At 43.3% G+C, this 21,097-nt stretch overlaps 1 protein-coding gene across 1 annotated transcript in view; it reads left to right on the forward strand.

The window, feature by feature from the left end:
- Positions 1-21,097, forward strand: part of LOC115159904 (carboxyl-terminal PDZ ligand of neuronal nitric oxide synthase protein) — a 183,966-nt gene that overhangs the window by 128,526 nt on the left and 34,343 nt on the right. Inside the window, exons 8-9 of the mRNA XM_029710022.1 lie at positions 7,637-7,801; positions 13,007-13,220. Coding sequence (XP_029565882.1) covers positions 7,637-7,801; positions 13,007-13,220 — 379 coding nt within the window. The remainder of the gene's footprint in view (positions 1-7,636; positions 7,802-13,006; positions 13,221-21,097) is intronic.

Raw genomic sequence — 21,097 nt, forward strand, 5'->3', positions numbered from 1 at the left:
CACGGAACTCTATCAGAGAAGTAGTTGGTGAACCTGGCGAGGCAATCATTTGAGAAACCAAGGCTATTGAGTCTGCCGATGAGGATGTGGTGATTGACAGAGTCGAAAGCCTTGGCCAGGTCAATGAATACGGATGCACAGTATTGTTTCTTATCGATGGCGGTTAAGATATCGTTTAGGACCTTGAGCGTGGCTGAGGTGCACCTACGACCAGCTCTGAAACCAGATTGCATAGCGGAGAAGGTGCGGTGGGATTCGGAATGGTTGGTAATCTGTTTGTTGACTTGGCTTTCAAAGACCTTATAAAGGAAGGGTAGGATAGATATAGGTCTGTAGCAGTTTGGGTCAAGAGTGTCCCCCCCTTTTGAAGAGGGGGATGACCGCAGCTGCTTTCCAATCTTTGGGAATCTCAGACGACACGAGAGGTTGAACATATAAGTGTCTTATATCGGCTGAAAGCTTAAATTGTTGTTAATCCAACTGCACTATCCGATTTACAGTAGCTATTACAGCGAAAACATGCCATACGATTGTTTGAGGACGGCGCCCCACATCAAAATATTTTTCCACCGGTAAAGGTTTCATACATTCACAAATAACGATTAAATATTCACTTATTTTTTTGAAAATCTTCCTCTGATTTGTCATCCAAAGGGTCCCAGCTATAACAAGTAGTGCCGTTTTGTTAGATAAAATCCTTCTTTATATCCCAAAAAGTCAGTTTAGTTGGCGCCATCGATTTGAGTAATCCACTCGTTCAACGTGCAGAGAAAGGAATCTGAAAATCTACCCCTAAACTTTGTTTCAACAAGTCAAAATACGTTTCTATTTACTCCTCAGATACCCTAAAATGTAATCAAACTATAATATTTCTTACGGAAAGAAGTTTGTTCAATAGGAAACCCGATTTTAGCAGGTGCGTCCTGTCTTCATGGCGCGCAAACACACATTTCCAAGACTATGTCCCTGTAATAAAACTGATATTTCTTATTCATTTTTGAAGTTACAAGCCAGAAACCCTGAACATAGACTGCTGACACCCTGTGGAAGCCATAGGAATTTCATCCAGGGAGCTAATTTTCAATATGACCTTTTACGTGCCTTTCTAAGAGGATGGTCTCTCTCAAAAAAAATCATGTTGGTTTTTATTTGGATTTTTTCCTACCATATGTATTGTGTTATATTCTCCTACATTATTTTAACATTTCTACAAACTTCAAAGTGTTTTCTTTACAATGGTACCAATTATATGCATATCCTGGATTCAGGGCCTGAGCAACAAGCAATTTACTTTGGGCACGTCATTCAGGCGGGAATTGAGAAAAAAGGGGCCTAGCCCTAAGACGTTTTAATGACCGTTCCACAGGGGCATGTTCATTAATTGTTTATGGTTCATTGAACAAACATGGGAAACTGTGTTTAAACCCTTTACAATGAAGATCTGTGAAGTTATTTGGATTTTTACGAATTATCTTTGTAAGACAGTGTCCTGATAAAGGGACGTTTCTTTTTTTGCTGAGTTTATGTTGAAGAGGGTGGGGCTCAAGCTGCATCCCTCTCTCTCTCTACTTTCTCTTTCTGCTCTCTCTACTCTCTCTCTCTCTTGTCTCTTCTCTCCCTCTCTATCTCCTCTCTCTCTACTCTCTCTCTCTTTGTCTCTACTCTATATCTCTATCTCTACTTTCTCTCCTGTGTCTGAAGTCTTGTTGTTCATTCACTGCATTCAAACACTGTCTCTGGGCTCCCTCTAGTAGTGAATTGTGACTGGTACACTGGTGAGTGTTCCATCTCAGTTGGTTACTTAGGTTGTATCAGCTAGTTTATTATTGCTAGTGTATTAAAGCAATGTTTGAATATCCGAAAATAGTTGAATATGCAAGCATATAGTATAATGTACTGTATGTGTCTGTCGTTATAAGTAGTGCTTTCCTCTTGCTTAGCATGACAGTGAGAAGTGTACATTAGCATGATGCCCTGTAACAACCCACATGTTAACACTTTGGAGAGTACTGTATTTAGACGCAGTCACAGTCTCCTTAGCCCTTCACTAACACACACACACATTTTAAATACTTAATTTGAATCCACCATACAAATTTACAAAAAAAGGATCCAAACATTTCAAAGGTCCCTGTATGCATGGCACTGAAGGGTACAGGAAGCACCTCCTTCTCCAAACAGCTAGGCTGCCCACGACAGCTGAAACAGAGCAGTACCTAGCCAATTGGTTTGCTGTAGTTTTGTCAGCCCGCAATCTGGAGGCCACGCACTGCAAGCCTGTGTACGTGGCCAAGACTGCCAAATATCAGCACCACCAGCTTGTACCTCCACCCAGGCTGTCCCAGCACCACGAGGGGCTGGTACTGAAGCAGCTTGTCAGAAAAGGCCTGCTCCATGTAGCCGTCCAATCAGCAACTCCCCCTGACCTCCCCCACAACAACAATATCTGGTGTATTTGGTACACAGGAAAACACATCACCATCATCATCAAACCAGCTTCCTCTTACACAAGAATGTTTATGCATGTGTGCTGTTGGTGAGACCACTTGTCTCAACTCGCTGTCTATCAGGTCAACAAGGCGGTCATGTCTAGCAATGTACAAATCCTTGTATGAACAGCAGCCATTTACAACATGGGCAATGGACTCCATTACATTTGACTCGTGTAGAATACAAAATGGCTCATGGTTTGCATGGTACCAGAGTGCTACATTATATTTGTTGAAGGCACAGTTATGCCGAAACGTTGGCGATTTACCCAGTAAATACCTGGGAGTCTATAGAGTGTGAGACTCTTTATTTGTTTTATTGCTTGTAGAACTTGCAGCCTCACCTTAACAGTAAAGGTGAGAATGTCCTCACCAATGGCAGTATTCTGGTACATGGAATGGGAGTGGTCAGCACAGTCCAGAGCAGTGAATTTCCCCTGCAACCTCAGGCCAGTCCAGTGTTGCAGTAGCTGCATCCGTCTGATACCGGGGAGTGTTGTCCTGGATGTAGGATGAGATGTTCCATCATGGTGACAGAAGTCTCCACAACAACACCGCGATCTGCCACAACTGCATCAGAGGCAGTCACTGGCTCAGTTTCCATATCAGTCCGTGTCCACCTGAGCTCCACTCCAGTCCTGTTGCACAGGTCGTTGATGTCCAGCCAGTCTGACCAGACTCAAAAGCCCGCAGCACGAGTGTCCAATTTTCCATTGGCCTTCCTCCTGAAGTCCAGGAAGTTGTCCTCAGTGTCCCTGGCCAGTGAAACCTTCCTCCTCCGTTGGTCCAGAAGGAGGGAAGCTCTGGCTAACTCCTTAACTGTCACATCGTCACTGTTGAGCATGTTCAACAGGTGAGTCAGTCTGGTAGCAGTGTAAATCCACTCAATATTCGGGACACCCAAACCCCCCTCTCTTTGGCTCAGGAAGACAACGTCACATGTGGTGTGTGTGTTGAAGCATAGCCACTTTCTCACCACTTGAACAGTTTTGTTGTTCATTTCCCTCAGAACCTTCTGTGGGAGAGGCACATTTGCAAGCAGATGTTGAAACTTTGCTAGGGCCACCTTTCTCACAAATCAAATCAAATGTTATTTGTCACATGCTCTGAATACAACAGGTGTAGACCTTACTGTGAAATGCTTACTTACAAGCCCTTAACCAACAATGCAGTTCAAGAAAGAGTTAAGAAAATATTTACTAAATAAACTAAAGTAAAAATAGTAAAATACTTTTTATTTGTAACACAATACAATAACGAGGCTATATACAGGGGGTACTTGTACCCAGTCTCTGTGGGGGTACAGGTTAGTCAAGTTATTTTGTACATGTACTGTAGGTAGGGGTAAAGTGACTATGCATAGATAATAAACAGCGAGTAGCAGCAGTGTAAAAACAAAGGGAAGTGGGCATGTCAATGTAAATAGTCCAGGTGGCCATTTGATTAATTGTTCAGCAGTCTTATGGCCTGGGGATAGAAGCTGTTATGGAGCCTTTTGGTCCTAGACTTGGCGCTCCGGTACTGCTTGCCATGCGGTAGCAGAGAAAACAGTCTATGACTTGGGTGACTGGAGTCTTTGACAATTTTTTTGGGCCTTCCTCTGACACCACCGAGTGTATAGGTCCTGGATGGTAGGAAGCTTGGCCCCAGTGATGTACTGGGCTATACGCACTACCCTCTGTAGTGCCTTATGGTCAGATGCCTAGCAGTTGCCATACCAGGCGGTGATGCAACCGGTCAGGATGCTCTCGATGGTGCAGCTGTATAACTTTTTGAGGATCTGGGAAGCCATGCCACATCTTTACAGTCTCTTGAGGGGGAAAAGGTGTTGTCGTGCCCTCTTCACGACTGTCTTCATGTGTTTGGACCATGATAGTTCGTTGGTGATGTCAATGGTGATCAGTTTTAGACTTGTACCAGCGGTTACCTCCACTGTGTCTTTCATAGAACACTGCTCATTTAGTGTCTTTCACTTCCAGACCATTTCAAAAAGTAATCTGTGCGAGAGAGCATCTCTTTGATAACATGCTCCTCTCTGGAGGAGATCTGAACGTCATCATCAAGCCATGGAGCCACTGGTTAATGGCTAGGATGAAGTTAACAGCACTCTATGGGCAGCCGGTTTTTACACCAACCCTGAGTGGGATTCGGCTCATCCAGCTGCTTCCCACAAATAACTTGGAGAAAAGAGCCTTTGTACACATCAGATATAATGTCCACATAAGGCCGAGGCAGTTGTATTTCCTCAAGTCATTACACCATGTGATAAAGTGCCAAAGGCACTGTCTTTTACCACCCTGTCTTTCCCTTAACAGCACCACCCTGTCTGTCCCTTAACAGTACCACCCTGTCTTTCCCCTAACAGCACCACCCTGTCTTTCCCTTAACAGCACCACCCTGTCTTTCCCCTAACAGCACCACCCTGTCTTTCCCTTAACAGCACCACCCTGTCTTTCCCCTAACAGCACCACCCTGTCTTTCCCTTAACAGCACCACCCTGTCTTTCCCTTAACAGCACCACCTAGTCTTTCCCTTAACAGCACCACCCTGTCTTTCCCTTAACAGCACCACCCTGTCTGTCCCTTAACAGCACCACCCTGTCTTTCCCTTAACAGCACCACCCTGTCTTTCCCTTAACAGCACCACCCTGTCTGTCCCTTAACAGCACCACCCTGTCTGTCCCTTAACAGCACCACCCTGTCTTTCCCCTAACAGCACCACCCTGTCTTTCCCTTAACAGCACCACCCTGTCTTTCCCTTAACAGCACCACCCTGTCTTTCCCTTAACAGCACCACCCTGTCTTTCCCTTAACAGCACCACCCTGTCTGTCCCTTAACAGCACCACCCTGTCTTTCCCTTAACAGCACCACCCTGTCTTTCCCTTAACAGCACCACCCTGTCTGTCCCTTAACAGCACCACCCTGTCTTTCCCTTAACAGCACCACCCTGTCTGTCCCTTAACAGCACCACCCTGTCTGTCCCTTAACAGCACCACCCTGTCTGTCCCTTAACAGCACCACCCTGTCTTTCCCTTAACAGCACCACCCTGTCTTTCCCTTAACAGCACCACCCTGTCTGTCCCTTAACAGCACCACCCTGTCTTTCCCTTAACAGCACCACCCTGTCTTTCCCCTAACAGCACCACCCTGTCTTTCCCTTAACAGCACCACCCTGTCTCACAATTTCAGTCATGCTTATTAAAATGTCCCTGGGACCCCTTTCCCTAACAGTGTATACTCTTCCCTAATTTATGTGCTCTCTGTCACCACCGGCCGCATAGCAAATGGCCCAACAAAACACAAAGGACAATGCCCATGGACCAGTCAGTCCTTCCCCCATTAAGAGCCAAAATGTATCTCTCTCTACAGTATCCAAAGGACTGCCTATTGAAATGTGTGTTAGTGATGCTATTGCATCTATGTCTGGTATTTTTCTAAAACGTGTCCTCTGAGGATAACTCTGATGCTATCAATATGGATGTATGATCTCTGTAGTAACTTGTATATGGATGTATGATCTCTGTGGTAGCTTGTATATGGATGTATGATCCTGTGGTAGCTTGTATATGGATGTATGATCTCTGTGGTAGCTTGTATATGGATGTATGATCTCTGTAGTAACTTGTATATGGATGTATGATCTCTGTAGTAACTTGTATATGGATGTATGATCTCTGTGGTAGCTTGTATATGGATGTATGATCTCTGTAGTAACTTGTATATGGATGTATGATCTCTGTGGTAGCTTGTATATGGATGTATGATCTCTGTGGTAGCTTGTATATGGATGTATGATCTCTGTGGTAACTTGTATATGGATGTATGATCTCTGTGGTAACTTGTATATGGATGTATGATCTCTGTGGTAGCTTGTATATGGATGTATGATCTCTGTGGTAACTTGTATATGGATGTATGATCTCTGTGGTAACTTGTATATGGATGGATGATCTCTGTGGTAACTTGTATATGGATGATGATCTCTGTGGTAACTTGTATATGGATGATGATCTCTGTGGTAACTTGTATATGGATGTATGATCTCTGTGGTAGCTTGTATGATCTCTGTGGTAACTTGTATATGGATGTATGGTCTCTGTGGTAACTTGTATATGGATGATGATCTCTGTGGTAACTTGTATATGGATGTATGGTCTCTGTGGTAACTTGTATATGGATGATGATCTCTGTGGTAGCTTGTATATGGATGATGATCTCTGTGGTAACTTGTATATGGATGTATGATCTCTGTGGTAGCTTGTATGATCTCTGTGGTAACTTGTATATGGATGTATGGTCTCTGTGGTAACTTGTATATGGATGATGATCTCTGTGGTAACTTGTATATGGATGTATGGTCTCTGTGGTAACTTGTATATGGATGATGATCTCTGTGGTAGCTTGTATATGGATGATGATCTCTGTGGTAACTTGTATATGGATGTATGATCTCTGTGGCAACTGGTATCTGTACAGGGTGAACTGTAAACTACTCTATAAAAAGGGGTTTTATTATCTTTAGGAAGTCTGTCATATCTGCATTAGGTCTCATCCCCCACACAAGCCTTTAGATGCTGTGACACCCTGTGGAGATTGGGCCTGGGGGATCAGGTTACTGTAACTTGGTATCGTTTGATTGTTCAATTGTGGTTGGTTTTGATTTGAAAGAATCACACCGTCAAATGTTCTAAATGGAATGAAATGCCTTTGATCTGCCTCTTATCTTGCCCATAGAATAAGGTTGTATGAAATTGTAAGCTACCTGGGGATGTGTCCCCTAAGTAGTTCTGTTCATGCTTTGTAACTCAAGGATCTTCATGCCTAGTAATGCTTCTTTATTTTACCTTTATTTAAAACGGCAAGCCAGTTAGGAACAAATTCTTATTTACAATGATGGCCTAGGAACAGTGGGTTAACAGCCTTGTTCAGGTGCAGAAGTACAGATTTTTACCTTGTCAGCTCAGGGATTCGATCTTGCAACCTTTCGGTTACTAGTCCAATGCTCTAACCACTAGGCTACCTGCTGCCCCATGCTTTGTAACTTAAGCTTTTTGCCTTTTATAATGTAACAATTAGATCTCAAATAGTATTTGAACCCAGGGTTGCTGGTGTGGCCACCCTTCTCATGGTGACTGTCTTGTCGTCAGGACTATGAGAGCCGCTCCAGCTACACGGTGTCTCCGAATGGCGTGGTTTCTCCCAGCAGCCCCTGCTCTCCGTTTCTCACCCCGCTGGCGGCGCGTCACTACCTCCAGCTCCTCCAACAGCAGATCCAGCAGCAGCAGCAACACACACAGGTGGCCGTCGCACAGGTGAGAGAGAGAGAGAGAGAGACACACACACACACACACACACACAGTCTTGTACAGCTAACCTTGTGGGGACACATAATTCAGTCCCATTCAAAATCCTATTTTCCCTAAACCTAACCCGTACTCTTACCCTAACCTTTACCCAAAAACCTAACCTTAACCCTGAACCTAACCCTAGCTGCTAACCCTAAACCTAACCCTAACACTAATTCTAACCTTAACCATAAATCCTCTAGAAATAATATTTCTGGGGACAAACAAAATGTTGCTAGTTGGTTAAATTCTAGTTATTTACATTTATTCACTATTCTAGTTTAACACACACACACACACAAACACACACACACACACACACACACACACACACACCAAGCTGTTGTATATCTGTGGTGGTCCAGATGTCTGGTCAGTGAGACAGTTGTCCTCCTCAGGCATCAGCTGACCACCACACACTCTTTATCGGTTTCTACTGCGTTAAATTCACTCGGCCATCCTCTACACCAGTCCAGTGGCTCAGGTCATTGTGGTAGCAATGCCAGGGTGGTGGGTTTGATTCCCGCTGGGGTTGTCAATATATAAATGTATGCACACACTGTTTTAAGTCGTATTGTATAAAAGCGGCTGCTAAATTGCATGTAGTGTACATTCACATGTGCAAAAGTTAATTAAGTTCATGTACATAATATAGCCAGTCCTTCAGTGCACATAATATAGCCAGTCCTACAGTGCACATAATATAGCCAGTCCTACAGTGCACATAATATAGCCAGTCCTACAGTGAACATAATATAGCCAGTCCTACAGTGCACATAATATAGCCAGTCCTACAGTGCACATAATATAACCAGCTCTACAGTGGACATAATATAACCAGCTCTACAGTGCACATAATATAGCCAGTCCTACAGTGCACATAATATAACCAGCTCTACAGTGCACATAATATAGCCAGGCCTACAGTGCACATAATATAGCCAGTCCGACAGTGCACATAATATCACCAGTCCTACAGTGCACATAATATAACCAGTCCTACAGTGCACATAATATAACCAGTTCTACAGTGCACATAATATAACCAGTGCACATAATATAGCCAGCCCTACAGTGCACATAATATAACCAGTGCACATAATATAGCCAGTCCTACAGTGCACATAATATAGCCAGTCCTACAGTGCACATAATATAGCCAGTCCTACAGTGCACATAATATAACCAGTCCTACAGTGCACATAATATAACCAGTCCTACAGTGCACATAATATAGCCAGTCCTACTGTGCACATAATATAGCCAGTCCTACAGTGCACATAATATAGCCAGTCCTACAGTGCACATAATATAGCCAGTCCTACAGTGCACATAATATAGCCAGTCCTACAGTGCACATAATATAGCCAGTCCTACAGTGCACATAATATAGCCAGTGCTACAGTGCACATAATATAGCCAGCTCTACAGTGCACATAATATAACCAGCTCTACAGTGCACATAATATAACCAGCTCTACAGTGCACATAATATAACCAGCTCTACAGTGCACATAATATAACCAGCTCTACAGTGCACATAATATAACCAGTCCTACAGTGCACATAATATAGCCAGCCCTACAGTGCACATAATATAGCCAGCCCTACAGTGCACATAATATAGCCAGCCCTACAGTGCACATAATATAGCCAGCCCTACAGTGCACATAATATAGCCAGTCCTACAGTGCACATAATATAACCAGTCCTACAGTGCACATAATATAGCCAGTCCTACAGTGCACATAATATAGCCAGTCCTACAGTGCACATAATATAACCAGTCCTACAGTGCACATAATATCACCAGTCCTACAGTGCACATAATATAACCAGTTCTACAGTGCACATAATATAACCAGTGCACATAATATAGCCAGCCCTACAGTGCACATAATATAACCAGTGCACATAATATAGCCAGCCCTACAGTGCACATAATATAACCAGTCCAACAGTGCACATAATATAGCCAGCCCTACAGTGCACATAATATCACCAGTCCTACAGTGCACATAATATAGCCAGTCCTACAGTGCACATAATATAGCCAGTCCTACAGTGCACATAATATAGCCAGTTCTACAGTGCACATAATATAGCCAGCCCTACAGTGCACATAATATAACCAGTCCTACAGTGCACATAATATCACCAGTCCTACAGTGCACATAATATCACCAGTCCTACAGTGCACATAATATAGCCAGTTCTACAGTGCACATAATATAACCAGTCCTACAGTGCACATAATATAGCCAGTCCTACAGTGCACATAATATAGCCAGTCCTACAGTGCACATAATATAGCCAGTCCTACAGTGCACATAATATAACCAGTCCTACAGTGCACATAATATAACCAGTCCTACAGTGCACATAATATAGCCAGTCCTACAGTGCACATAATATAACCAGTCCTACAGTGCACATAATATAGCCAGTCCTACAGTGCACATAATATAGCCAGTCCTACAGTGCACATAATATAGCCAGTCCTACAGTGCACATAATATAGCCAGTCCTACAGTGCACATAATATAGCCAGTCCTACAGTGCACATAATATAACCAGCTCTACAGTGCACATAATATAACCAGCTCTACAGTGCACATAATATAACCAGCTCTACAGTGCACATAATATAGCCAGTCCGACAGTGCACATAATATAACCAGTCCGACAGTGCACATAATATCACCAGTCCTACAGTGCACATAATATCACCAGTCCTACAGTGCACATAATATAACCAGTTCTACAGTGCACATAATATAACCAGTGCACATAATATAGCCAGCCCTACAGTGCACATAATATAACCAGTGCACATAATATAGCCAGCCCTACAGTGCACATTATATAACCAGTGCACATAATATAGCCAGCCCTACAGTGCACATAATATAACCAGTGCACATAATATAGCCAGCCCTACAGTGCACATAATATAACCAGTCCTACAGTGCACATAATATAGCCAGTCCTACAGTGCACATAATATCACCAGTCCTACAGTGCACATAATATAACCAGTCCTACAGTGCACATAATATAACCAGTGCACATAATATAACCAGTCCTACAGTGCACATAATATAACCAGCCCTACAGTGTACATAATATAACCAGTCCTACAGTGCACATAATATAACCAGTCCTACAGTGCACATAATATAACCAGTCCTATAGTGCACATAATATCACCAGCCTTACAGTGCACATAATATAGCCAGTCCTACAGTGCACATAATATAGCCAGCCTTACAGTGCACATAATATAGCCAGTCCTACAGTGCACATAATATAGCAAGTCCTACAGTGCACATAATATCACCAGTCCTACAGTGCACATAATATCACCAGTCCTACAGTGCACATAATATCACCAGCCCTACAGTGCACATAATATAACCAGCCCTACGGTGCACATAATATAACCAGCCCTACGGTGCACATAATATAACCAGCTCTACGGTTCACATAATATAACCAGCTCTACAGTTCACATAATATAACCAGCTCTACAGTGCACATAATATAACCAGCTCTACAGTGCACATAATATAACCAGCCCTACAGTGCACATAATATAGCCAGCTCTACAGTGCACATAATATAACCAGCTCTACAGTGCACATAATCTAACCAGTCCTATAGTGCACATAATATCACCAGCCTTACAGTGCACATAATATCACCAGCCTTACAGTGCACATAATATAGCCAGTCCTACAGTGCACATAATATAGCCAGCCCTACAGTGCACATAATATAACCAGTCCTACAGTGCACATAATATCACCAGTCCTACAGTGCACATAATATAACCAGTCCTACAGTGCACATAATATAACCAGTCCTATAGTGCACATAATATCACCAGCCTTACAGTGCACATAATATCACCAGCCTTACAGTGCACATAATATAGCCAGTCCTACAGTGCACATAATATAGCCAGCCTTACAGTGCACATAATATAGCCAGTCCTACAGTGCACATAATATAACCAGTCCTACAGTGCACATAATATAGCCAGTCCTACTGTGCACATAATATAGCCAGTCCTACAGTGCACATAATATAACCAGCCCTACAGTGCACATAATATAACCAGCCCTACGGTGCACATAATATAACCAGCCCTACGGTGCACATAATATAACCAGCTCTACAGTGCACATAATATAACCAGCTCTACAGTGCACATAATATAACCAGCTCTACAGTGCACATAATATAACCAGCCCTACAGTGCACATAATATAACCAGCCCTACAGTGCACATAATATAGCCAGCTCTACAGTGCACATAATATAGCCAGCTCTACAGTGCACATAATATAGCCAGCCCTACAGTGCACATAATATAACCAGCCATATAGATGTTCCATGGGGGACTGTCTGTCTGGCTTAATCACGGCATCATGTGCCTCATTTGGCACCATTGTCTGCCTGTCTCTCTGCTGCATGACCACTAGGGAGCACTGCCATCACAGCTATGTCAGGACACACAAACACACACACACACACACACACACACGTATTCGTGTGCACTTACATGCGCACACACACACACACAACACAACACAACACAACACAACACAACACAACACAACACACCGGGGACAGAGTGAATCAGTCTGCTATTGTTGCAGAAAATGAGCCTGGAAGGCACAACACAAACACACATTTATTTATATTTTTCATTTATTTTCCCAGTCGTTTCCAGAGGTTTGCAGATGCGCATCGTCAGACTATAATGAGCTCACCGTGAATTATATTAACAAATAATAGTGGGAACTCGTCATTATTTTCAATTTCAGGTTGGGGAAATTCCATCTAATTAGATTTTCAACTGCAGTCTCTTGGATGATGTCTGGGGTCGGGCTGTAGCATGAAGTAGAATCTTTCAAACAGAAAAACCTCACTGACAGACACACACAGTGCGCAGTCTCTCCTAGACTCGTAGAGAGAGAGGTGGAGTCTGTTTGTGTGTGAAGTGAGCACTGTTTAGGTCTGAGTACACACTGTTATAAACACACTCACACTACACACACACACACACTTCCTCACACTCCATTCACATCCCCATCATCATCAGTCCCACTAGGCACAGTTCTGATTCCTGACCCCCCCTCTTTCCTGCTCGTCTCCCCCACTCAGGTGCAGCTCCTGAAGGATCAGATGTCAGTGGAGACCGCAGCTCGTGTGGAGGCCCAGGCTCGTGTCCACCAGCTGCTACTACAGAACAGAGACCTGCTCCAGCACCTGTCCCTGCTGGTCACACAGCTCAAACACCTGGAGAGCAAGGCACCAGGACAGGGACCGGGGGAGAGACACACAGCTGGACTGGGACAGGGGGAGAGACAGGGTCACAGTAAGTCACCTGCACTATCTATACGAACCAGAACAATTAAGTTGAATATACAGTACAGGTAAAAGTCATTCTTCATTGAGCATGCTTGTTAATCCAGGACTTTATCTGTGTCTAGGACACTGGCCCTGCATGTACAACAGTTAATCATCAAGGACAGATCACACTTACATACCAACATTTAGGAAATGCACATTGTTAAGCAAACTAAGCAATCATAGCGCCCCCCCCCCCCCCCCCCCCCACACACACACACACCTATTCACAGACTGTGAGTGTGTGTACTGAGAAAGCTTCTCTTGCAATGACATCTCCTGGCTTATTTAACACTATTACTACTCATGGATCGTTTTTGGGTCCAGATACACGCGCGCGCGCACACACACACACATACAAACACACACACACACAAACACATACACACACGCATACAAACACACACACACACATACAAACACACACACGCATACAAACACACACGCATACACACACGCATACAAACACACATACACACATGCATACAAACATACACATACACACGCATATACACACACACACACACACACACACGCATATACACACACGCATACACACACACACACACATATATATAAACAAAACATATCAGATCCAATGAATAAGAGTACATAGAAGTCAAAACAGGACAACAACAATGGTAAGATACAATTATGAGGAGTGTAGTGGACATAGAACTGGTGCTCTCCTGATACAAAGGGGAAACAGGTCTACAAATCCTTTACTTTGAGTAGAAATACCCTGAAAAATACAGGTAAAATAGATGCTGGTTCATTTTGACTGTGGCTAGATTTCATTTCCCAGCCTGAATACAACTGAAGAAGTCTTGAACTCAAAATTGTACTGAAGTATTTGCTATAAAAATGGACTTAAGGATCAAACATAAGTAAATTTGAAGGTTTTGTAAACCTATCAGATGCTTAATAATTTGAATCAACTTAAACCTCCTCAGACTCCTCACTCTCTACTGCGATCACCCTCTTTGCACGGTCCATGAAGTCTGGCCTGCTCCTGACAGAGTCCTGGTGCCACAGCATCACAGCTTTTATCAGATCATACTCCCTGATATCTGGAGAGGACAGCTGGACCATAAGGAGATCTGACTGTGTATCAGACTTTAGGTTGGACCGCCAATCGGTTTTCACCTGTTTCATGGTATTAAAACCTCTTTCACATTCAGCTGTGGAGGCAGGGAAGGACAGGACCAGGTCAACCAATGCCAGCAAATCAGGGCAGGAATGCTGATGGCTCCTGTTGACACGGAACCAGGACATCTTCTGCAGGGACTGGGGCTCCTGGTATATCAGCACCTTCAGGACAGTCCACTGGTCAGGGATCCTTTCAACATGGATGCCAGAGGTCTTCAGGACAGTCCACTGGTCAGGGATCCTTTCAACATGGATGCCAGAGGTCTCTCAGGACAAGCTTGAAGTGGTCCACCAGGGTTTCCAGTTCAGTGTCATCAAAATCTAGCATCATGCAGTTTTAATTCTCTTCTCTATAAAAATATGATGATGAACCTGAACCCAACCTGACTGTCCTGTAATACAAAACATAAAGTAACCTGCTGCTTCATCTCCTGACTCTGGCCAGTTGGTGAAGGTGACCAGCTTGGTGGAACACAGGACCCCTACACTGGTGTCCTGGAACCTGTCAGTCATACTCTCCACTAGCCTGTCAAGCATTTTGTCCTGTGAGGTGACAAGGGTCTTGCTTTACATTTTACTAGACGCACTTATCCAGAGCAAGTTACAGTAGTGAATGCATACATTTCATACATTTTTTTCTCCGTACTGGTCCCCCGTGGGAATCGAACCCACAACCCTGGCGTTGCAAACACCATGCTCTACCAACTGAGCCACACGGGACCTTTTCACCTCTGGTCAGCAAAATTCTATCATATCTGCTGGCCATTGTGGCCTTCATCATGGGCCCTTCTCTGATGATAAAAGGCTCATTTTACCATCCTTTCAGAATGTTCCTTTTCATCACACTCTCACTCACACTCTCTCTCCCTCCCTCTCTTATTGACGTAATCCTTTCTCTTAATTCTCTTAAGGTAAGTATTTCTTATTGCAGCTTAAATAAACATACCTGGTTTTGTACTTCTTACGTACTGCCTGTGTTGAGCACAATGAGCTGTGGGCTTCTGCTATGGTGATGGTGGACCTCTGCAGACAGGGTGCTCAGGTGTGTTAGTGTGTCATGCAGGAAGCCCCAGAAGCGGAGAACAACAGCCTCCCTCGCAGTACTGTAGTATTCCTGGCCTTGGTCTGCTGGACACCTCAGACATTTTGGCCATCAGCAGATTGAATCTGAAATATAGAAAGAACAAAGACATACAACTAGACAATTAATTGCTGTCCAAAAAAAACTATATTAGATATGACAGATTTTATCAGTGCATAAAGCATTGGAACATGATGTTACCAATTGTAACCGTGTTTGTTGTTATTTACTGGACATTACAAATTAATGATGACTTTTAGAGTACTTAGCATAGCAATCTAGAGCCACTACCTGTTCCAGGTGCTGGACACGCCCCTGGTAACCTCGCAGGAAGTGGTCCAGTGCACGCAATAGGTGTCCTACCAATCGGTTCCCGACAATTCAGGTGGGCACCAGTGGTGTGTGCCCAAGAGCCTGGAAGCTGTTTACTAGGTTTGCCCTGTTCAGTGGACTGGTGTGGTAGAAGGTGTAGAGCCCACTGAGGAGGTCTTCTACTTTCTGAAACATCCCGTTGGACTGGATGGCATCAGAAAAGGTCAGTTCAAGGCGGTGTGCCATACAGTGGATGCCGATGATGTAGGCCCCGTCCCCCTTCAGCCGGCTGACCACACCATTCTTGGCTCCGGTTATCAGAGCAGCTCCATCTGTTCCCAGAGCGACCAACTTGCTCCCCCACTCATCACACAGTCCCTCCATGATGGCACTGATGGAGTTGCTTATGTGTGTCTGCCTTCTCCACCGACTTGATGCCAACAAACGTCGACTCAATCTTTCCCTTGTGACAGAATCTGACAAACTAACTCCTCGTCTTTCACAGAACTGTCTGTGGAGCCATCTGACATGATGGAGAGAAATGTGCTGCTTTTCAGATTCTCTCTGATGTTGTTTCTCTCCACCTCTGCAATATGGTGCATAAACTCTTTGGCTTGCTTCTCATTTCTATATGTTGAGCCCACAGCGATTCCTTTTTTTTCATCCGAACTGCAAAAATCAAACAAATTAATGATATAATATTGAAATATACAATCATGTTATCCAATATAGCTGGCAGGTGATTGTGCTAAATTAGCCTTCTACCCTTAGTTTACTTAAGGATCAACATTATAAGGCTGGTAAAGTCAATTGTGTCACAATGCTTTAAAATGTAAACAGCATCTGGAGACAAACATTAAAATAGAATGTTACAGAGCCATAGGAAAGCATGGAGATCCATGTCAGCATCAGTAGGCCTATAATGTTATGGTATTTATACACTATTTTGAGGTGAACAAAAGCTTATCAAGAGCTGAGAAATAACCTACAATACTGGACCACGTCTGTTAAATAGACTTGTAAAAACTAGCTACAGAAGTACTAGTCAAGCTACAAGAGTAACAACATTTTCACTTAATCACACATCCAGTCCAAGTCAGAAAGTTGTCTCGCCTTCTTGCCAATGGCATGTACAGTCCTAAACAGGATCTTCCTCTTCGCGCTGGTCTGCTCTGACACCGTCACAGAGGGTGTCAAGACGAGAGGCTCCGATTGACCCGGGACACAGACACCCAGGCAATGTGACACTTCCTGTGATCATGGTCACGAATGTTCTCCAGCTTCATCATTTTAAATGAGTTGTTTCTGTTTTTATCTTTAGCATACTGGCGACACACATCAACTCATCACAGCCTCAGCCTCATACTGTAGCCAGCCTCTTGAAACTCCTTTATCTCCAAACCTCCATTTCTCACAAAACTTTCTTTTTTGTGTGATTCGTCCTCCTTTTCTTCGGTGGGTTTTCGTTTCAAAGGTTGGCTTACTCCAGGTAAATGTTGCCACATAACAGCTATTTAATGAACGGTAGCTAGCAGCAGACCCGTGGCAAGTGAGCAATGTCCCGTACGGTAAACAGTGGCGTGAAACTAGGAGCACTAGAGACGGTCTGTGGCTGGCAAACATGAGTCATTTCCTCCGAGACATCATGCCAGATATTTTATTACATGACTATTTTGGTACAAACATTTACCTGCCAGTGTGGCGGATAGCCTTCTGAGATTTACTCGCCAAATGGAAAATCTACCCGCATTTGGCGCTTGGCGGGTGTTCATTTTGTGTGTGTGTGTGTGTGTGTGTGTGTGTGTGTGTATTTGTTTGTATTTTTTTTAAATATTTTTTTTTATGTTGCAGCTAAAAGCTGAATTGCGTATACAAAAGCATATAACAAACTACAACAAATCCAAAATAATAGCATTGTATCACCACAGTTTGGAAGTTAGTGGAAGGATGAGTGATGAATTGAAGCAGTTCAGATGGCATTACGAGAGGAGGAACTTCAGGTATGGATGGTCACGGAGGTGAGACAGTTAGGTCCGCACCCTCAACAGCACACCAATAGAGAGATGAGCCCACTTCACTTTTCTGTCCCCAATGTCCTTTCTCCGGGCTTTGTAGCTTGATGGTTAGCTAGCTACTCCTCTCCACTAACTCTGTGTATCACCCAGTTGGGTGAAGCTAACGTTACTGCTGCCACACGGTGCTGAAAGCTCACCACTAGGGCTGCGCAATTAATCGCATTCAAATTCAGACAGTCCATAGCTAGCTAGCTGCTACACTCTAAAATGAAAAGGTTCCTGGAGTATCCGTTAGGGGTTCTTCAAATTGAAACTGTGGGGGAACCCCTATAAATTCTTCAAATAATCCCTTTTAATGGATCCTCAAAGAACCTTTTGAAGAACCATTTGGGTTATTAATAATGATGATAAGCATAACAATAACAACAATAACACACTATTTTAGTTGTCAGTGTTTATTATGGTTTTAGTGGCAAAGCAGAATAAAACAATCCAAAGAGGTAAACTCCCAGCAGAGCCCCAAGTCTAATGTGTGTATCCTCTGACGTGTTGATGTTCTCTGTATCCTCTGGAGTGTTGATGTACTCTGTATCCTCTGGCGTGTTGATGTTAATGTGTTGATGTTCTCTGTATCCTCTGACGTGTTGATGTACTCTGTATCCTCTGGCGTGTTGATGTACTCTGTATCCTCTGGCGTGTTGATGTTCTCTGTATCCTCTGTGTGTTGATGTTCTCTGTATCCTCTGGCGTGTTGATGTTAATGTGTTGATGTTCTCTGTATCCTCTGGCGTGTTGATGTTAATGTGTTGATGTTCTCTGTATCCTCTGACGTGTTGATGTACTCTGTATCCTCTGGCGTGTTGATGTACTCTGTATCCTCTGGCGTGTTGATGTTCTCTGTATCCTCTGGCGTGTTGATGTTCTCTGTATCCTCTGGCGTGTTGATGTTCTCTGTATCCTCTGGCGTGTTGATGTACTCTGTATCCTCTGGCGTGTTGATGTTAATGTGTTGATGTACTCTGTATCCTCTGGCGTGTTGATGTACTCTGTATCCTCTGGCGTGTTGATGTTGATGTTCTCTGTATCCTCTGTGTGTTGATGTTAATGTGTTGATGTTCTCTGTATCCTCTGACGTGTTGATGTTAATGTGTTGATGTTCTCTGTATCCTGTGGCGTGTTGATGTTAATATGTTGATGTTCTCTGTATCCTCTGGAGTGTTGATGTTAATGTGTTGATGTTCTCTGTATCCTCTGTCCTGTTGATGTTAATGTGTTGATGTTCTCTGTATCCTCTGACGTGTTGATGTTAATGTGTTGATGTTAATGTGTTGATGTTCTCTGTATCCTGTGTTGATGTTAATGTGTTGATGTTCTCTGTATCCTCTGGAGTGTTGATGTTAATGTGTTGATGTTCTCTGTATCCTCTGTCCTGTTGATGTTAATGTGTTGATGTTCTCTGTATCCTCTGGTGTGTTGATGTTAATGTGTTGATGTTCTCTGTATCCTCTGGCGTGTTGATGTTCTCTGTATCCTCTGACGTGTTAATGTTCTCTGTATCCTCTGGCGTGTTGATGTTCTCTGTATCCTCTGGTGTGTTGATGTTAATGTGTTGATGTTCTCTGTATCCTCTGGCGTGTTGATGTTCTCTGTATCCTCTGACGTGTTGATGTTCTCTGTATCCTCTGACGTGTTGATGTTCTCTGTATCCTCTGGCGTGTTGATGTTCTCTGTATCCTCTGACGTGTTGATGTTCTCTGTATCCTCTGACGTGTTGATGTTAATGTGTTGATGTTCTCTGTATCCTCTGACGTGTTGATGTTAATGTGTTGATGTTCTCTGTATCCTCTGACGTGTTGATGTTAATGTGTTGATGTTCTCTGTATCCTCTGACGTGTTGATGTTAATGTGTTGATGTTCTCTGTATCCTGTGGCGTGTTGATGTTAATGTGTTGATGTTCTCTGTATCCTGTGGCGTGTTGATGTTAATGTGTTGATGTTCTCTGTATCCTCTGGCGTGTTGATGTTAATGTGTTGATGTTCTCTGTATCCTCTAGTAGTGTTGATGTTAATGTGTTGATGTTCTCTGTATCCTCTGGCGTGTTGATGTTCTCTGTATCCTCTGACGTGTTGATGTACTCTGTATCCTCTGGCGTGTTGATGTTCTCTGTATCCTCTGACGTGTTGATGTTCTCTGTATCCTCTGACGTGTTGATGTTATCTGTATCCTCTGACGTGTTGATGTTAATGTGTTGATGTTCTCTGTATCCTCTGGCGTGTTGATGTTCTCTGTATCCTGTGGCGTGTTGATGTTCTCTGTATCCTGTGGCGTGTTGATGTTAATGTGTTGATGTTCTCTGTATCCTCTGGCAGTGTTGATGTTAATGTGTTGATGTTCTCTGTATCCTCTGGCGTGTTGATGTTCTCTGTATCCTCTGACGTGTTGATGTTAATGTGTTGATGTTCTCTGTATCCTCTGACGTGTTGATGTTAATGTGTTGATGTTCTCTGTATCCTGTGGCGTGTTGATGTTAATGTGTTGATGTTCTCTGTATCCTCTGACGTGTTGATGTTAATGTGTTGATGTTCTCTGTATCCTCTGACGTGTTGATGTTGATGTTCTCTGTATCCTCTGACGTGTTGATGTTCTCTGTATCCTCTGACGTGTTGATGTTAACATGTTGATGTTCTCTGTATCCTGTGGCATGTTGATGTTAATGTGTTGATGTTCTCTGTATCCTGTGGCGTGTTGATGTTAATGTGTTGATGTTCTCTGTATCCTCTGGAGTGTTGATGTTAATGTGTTGATGTTCTCTGTATCCTGTGGCGTGTTGATGTTAATGTGTTGATGTTCTCTGTATCCTCTGGAGTGTTGATGTTAATGTGTTGATGTTCTCTGTATCCTCTGTCCTGTTGATGTTAATGTGTTGATGTTCTCTGTATCCTCTGTCCTGTTGATGTTAATGTGTTGATGTTCTCTGTATCCTGTGGCGTGTTGATGTTAATGTGTTGATGTTCTCTGTATCCTCTGGAGTGTTGATGTTAATGTGTTGATGTTCTCTGTATCCTCTAGTAGTGTTGATGTTAATGTGTTGATGTTCTCTGTATCCTCTGGCGTGTTGATGTTCTCTGTATCCTCTGACGTGTTGATGTTCTCTGTATCCTCTGACGTGTTGATGTTAATGTGTTGATGTTCTCTGTATCCTCTGACGTGTTGATGTTAATGTGTTGATGTTCTCTGTATCCTCTGACGTGTTGATGTTAATGTGTTGATGTTCTCTGTATCCTCTG

The sequence above is a fragment of the Salmo trutta genome, chromosome 23 (assembly GCF_901001165.1).
Source record: "Salmo trutta chromosome 23, fSalTru1.1, whole genome shotgun sequence".
NCBI lineage: Eukaryota > Metazoa > Chordata > Actinopteri > Salmoniformes > Salmonidae > Salmo > Salmo trutta.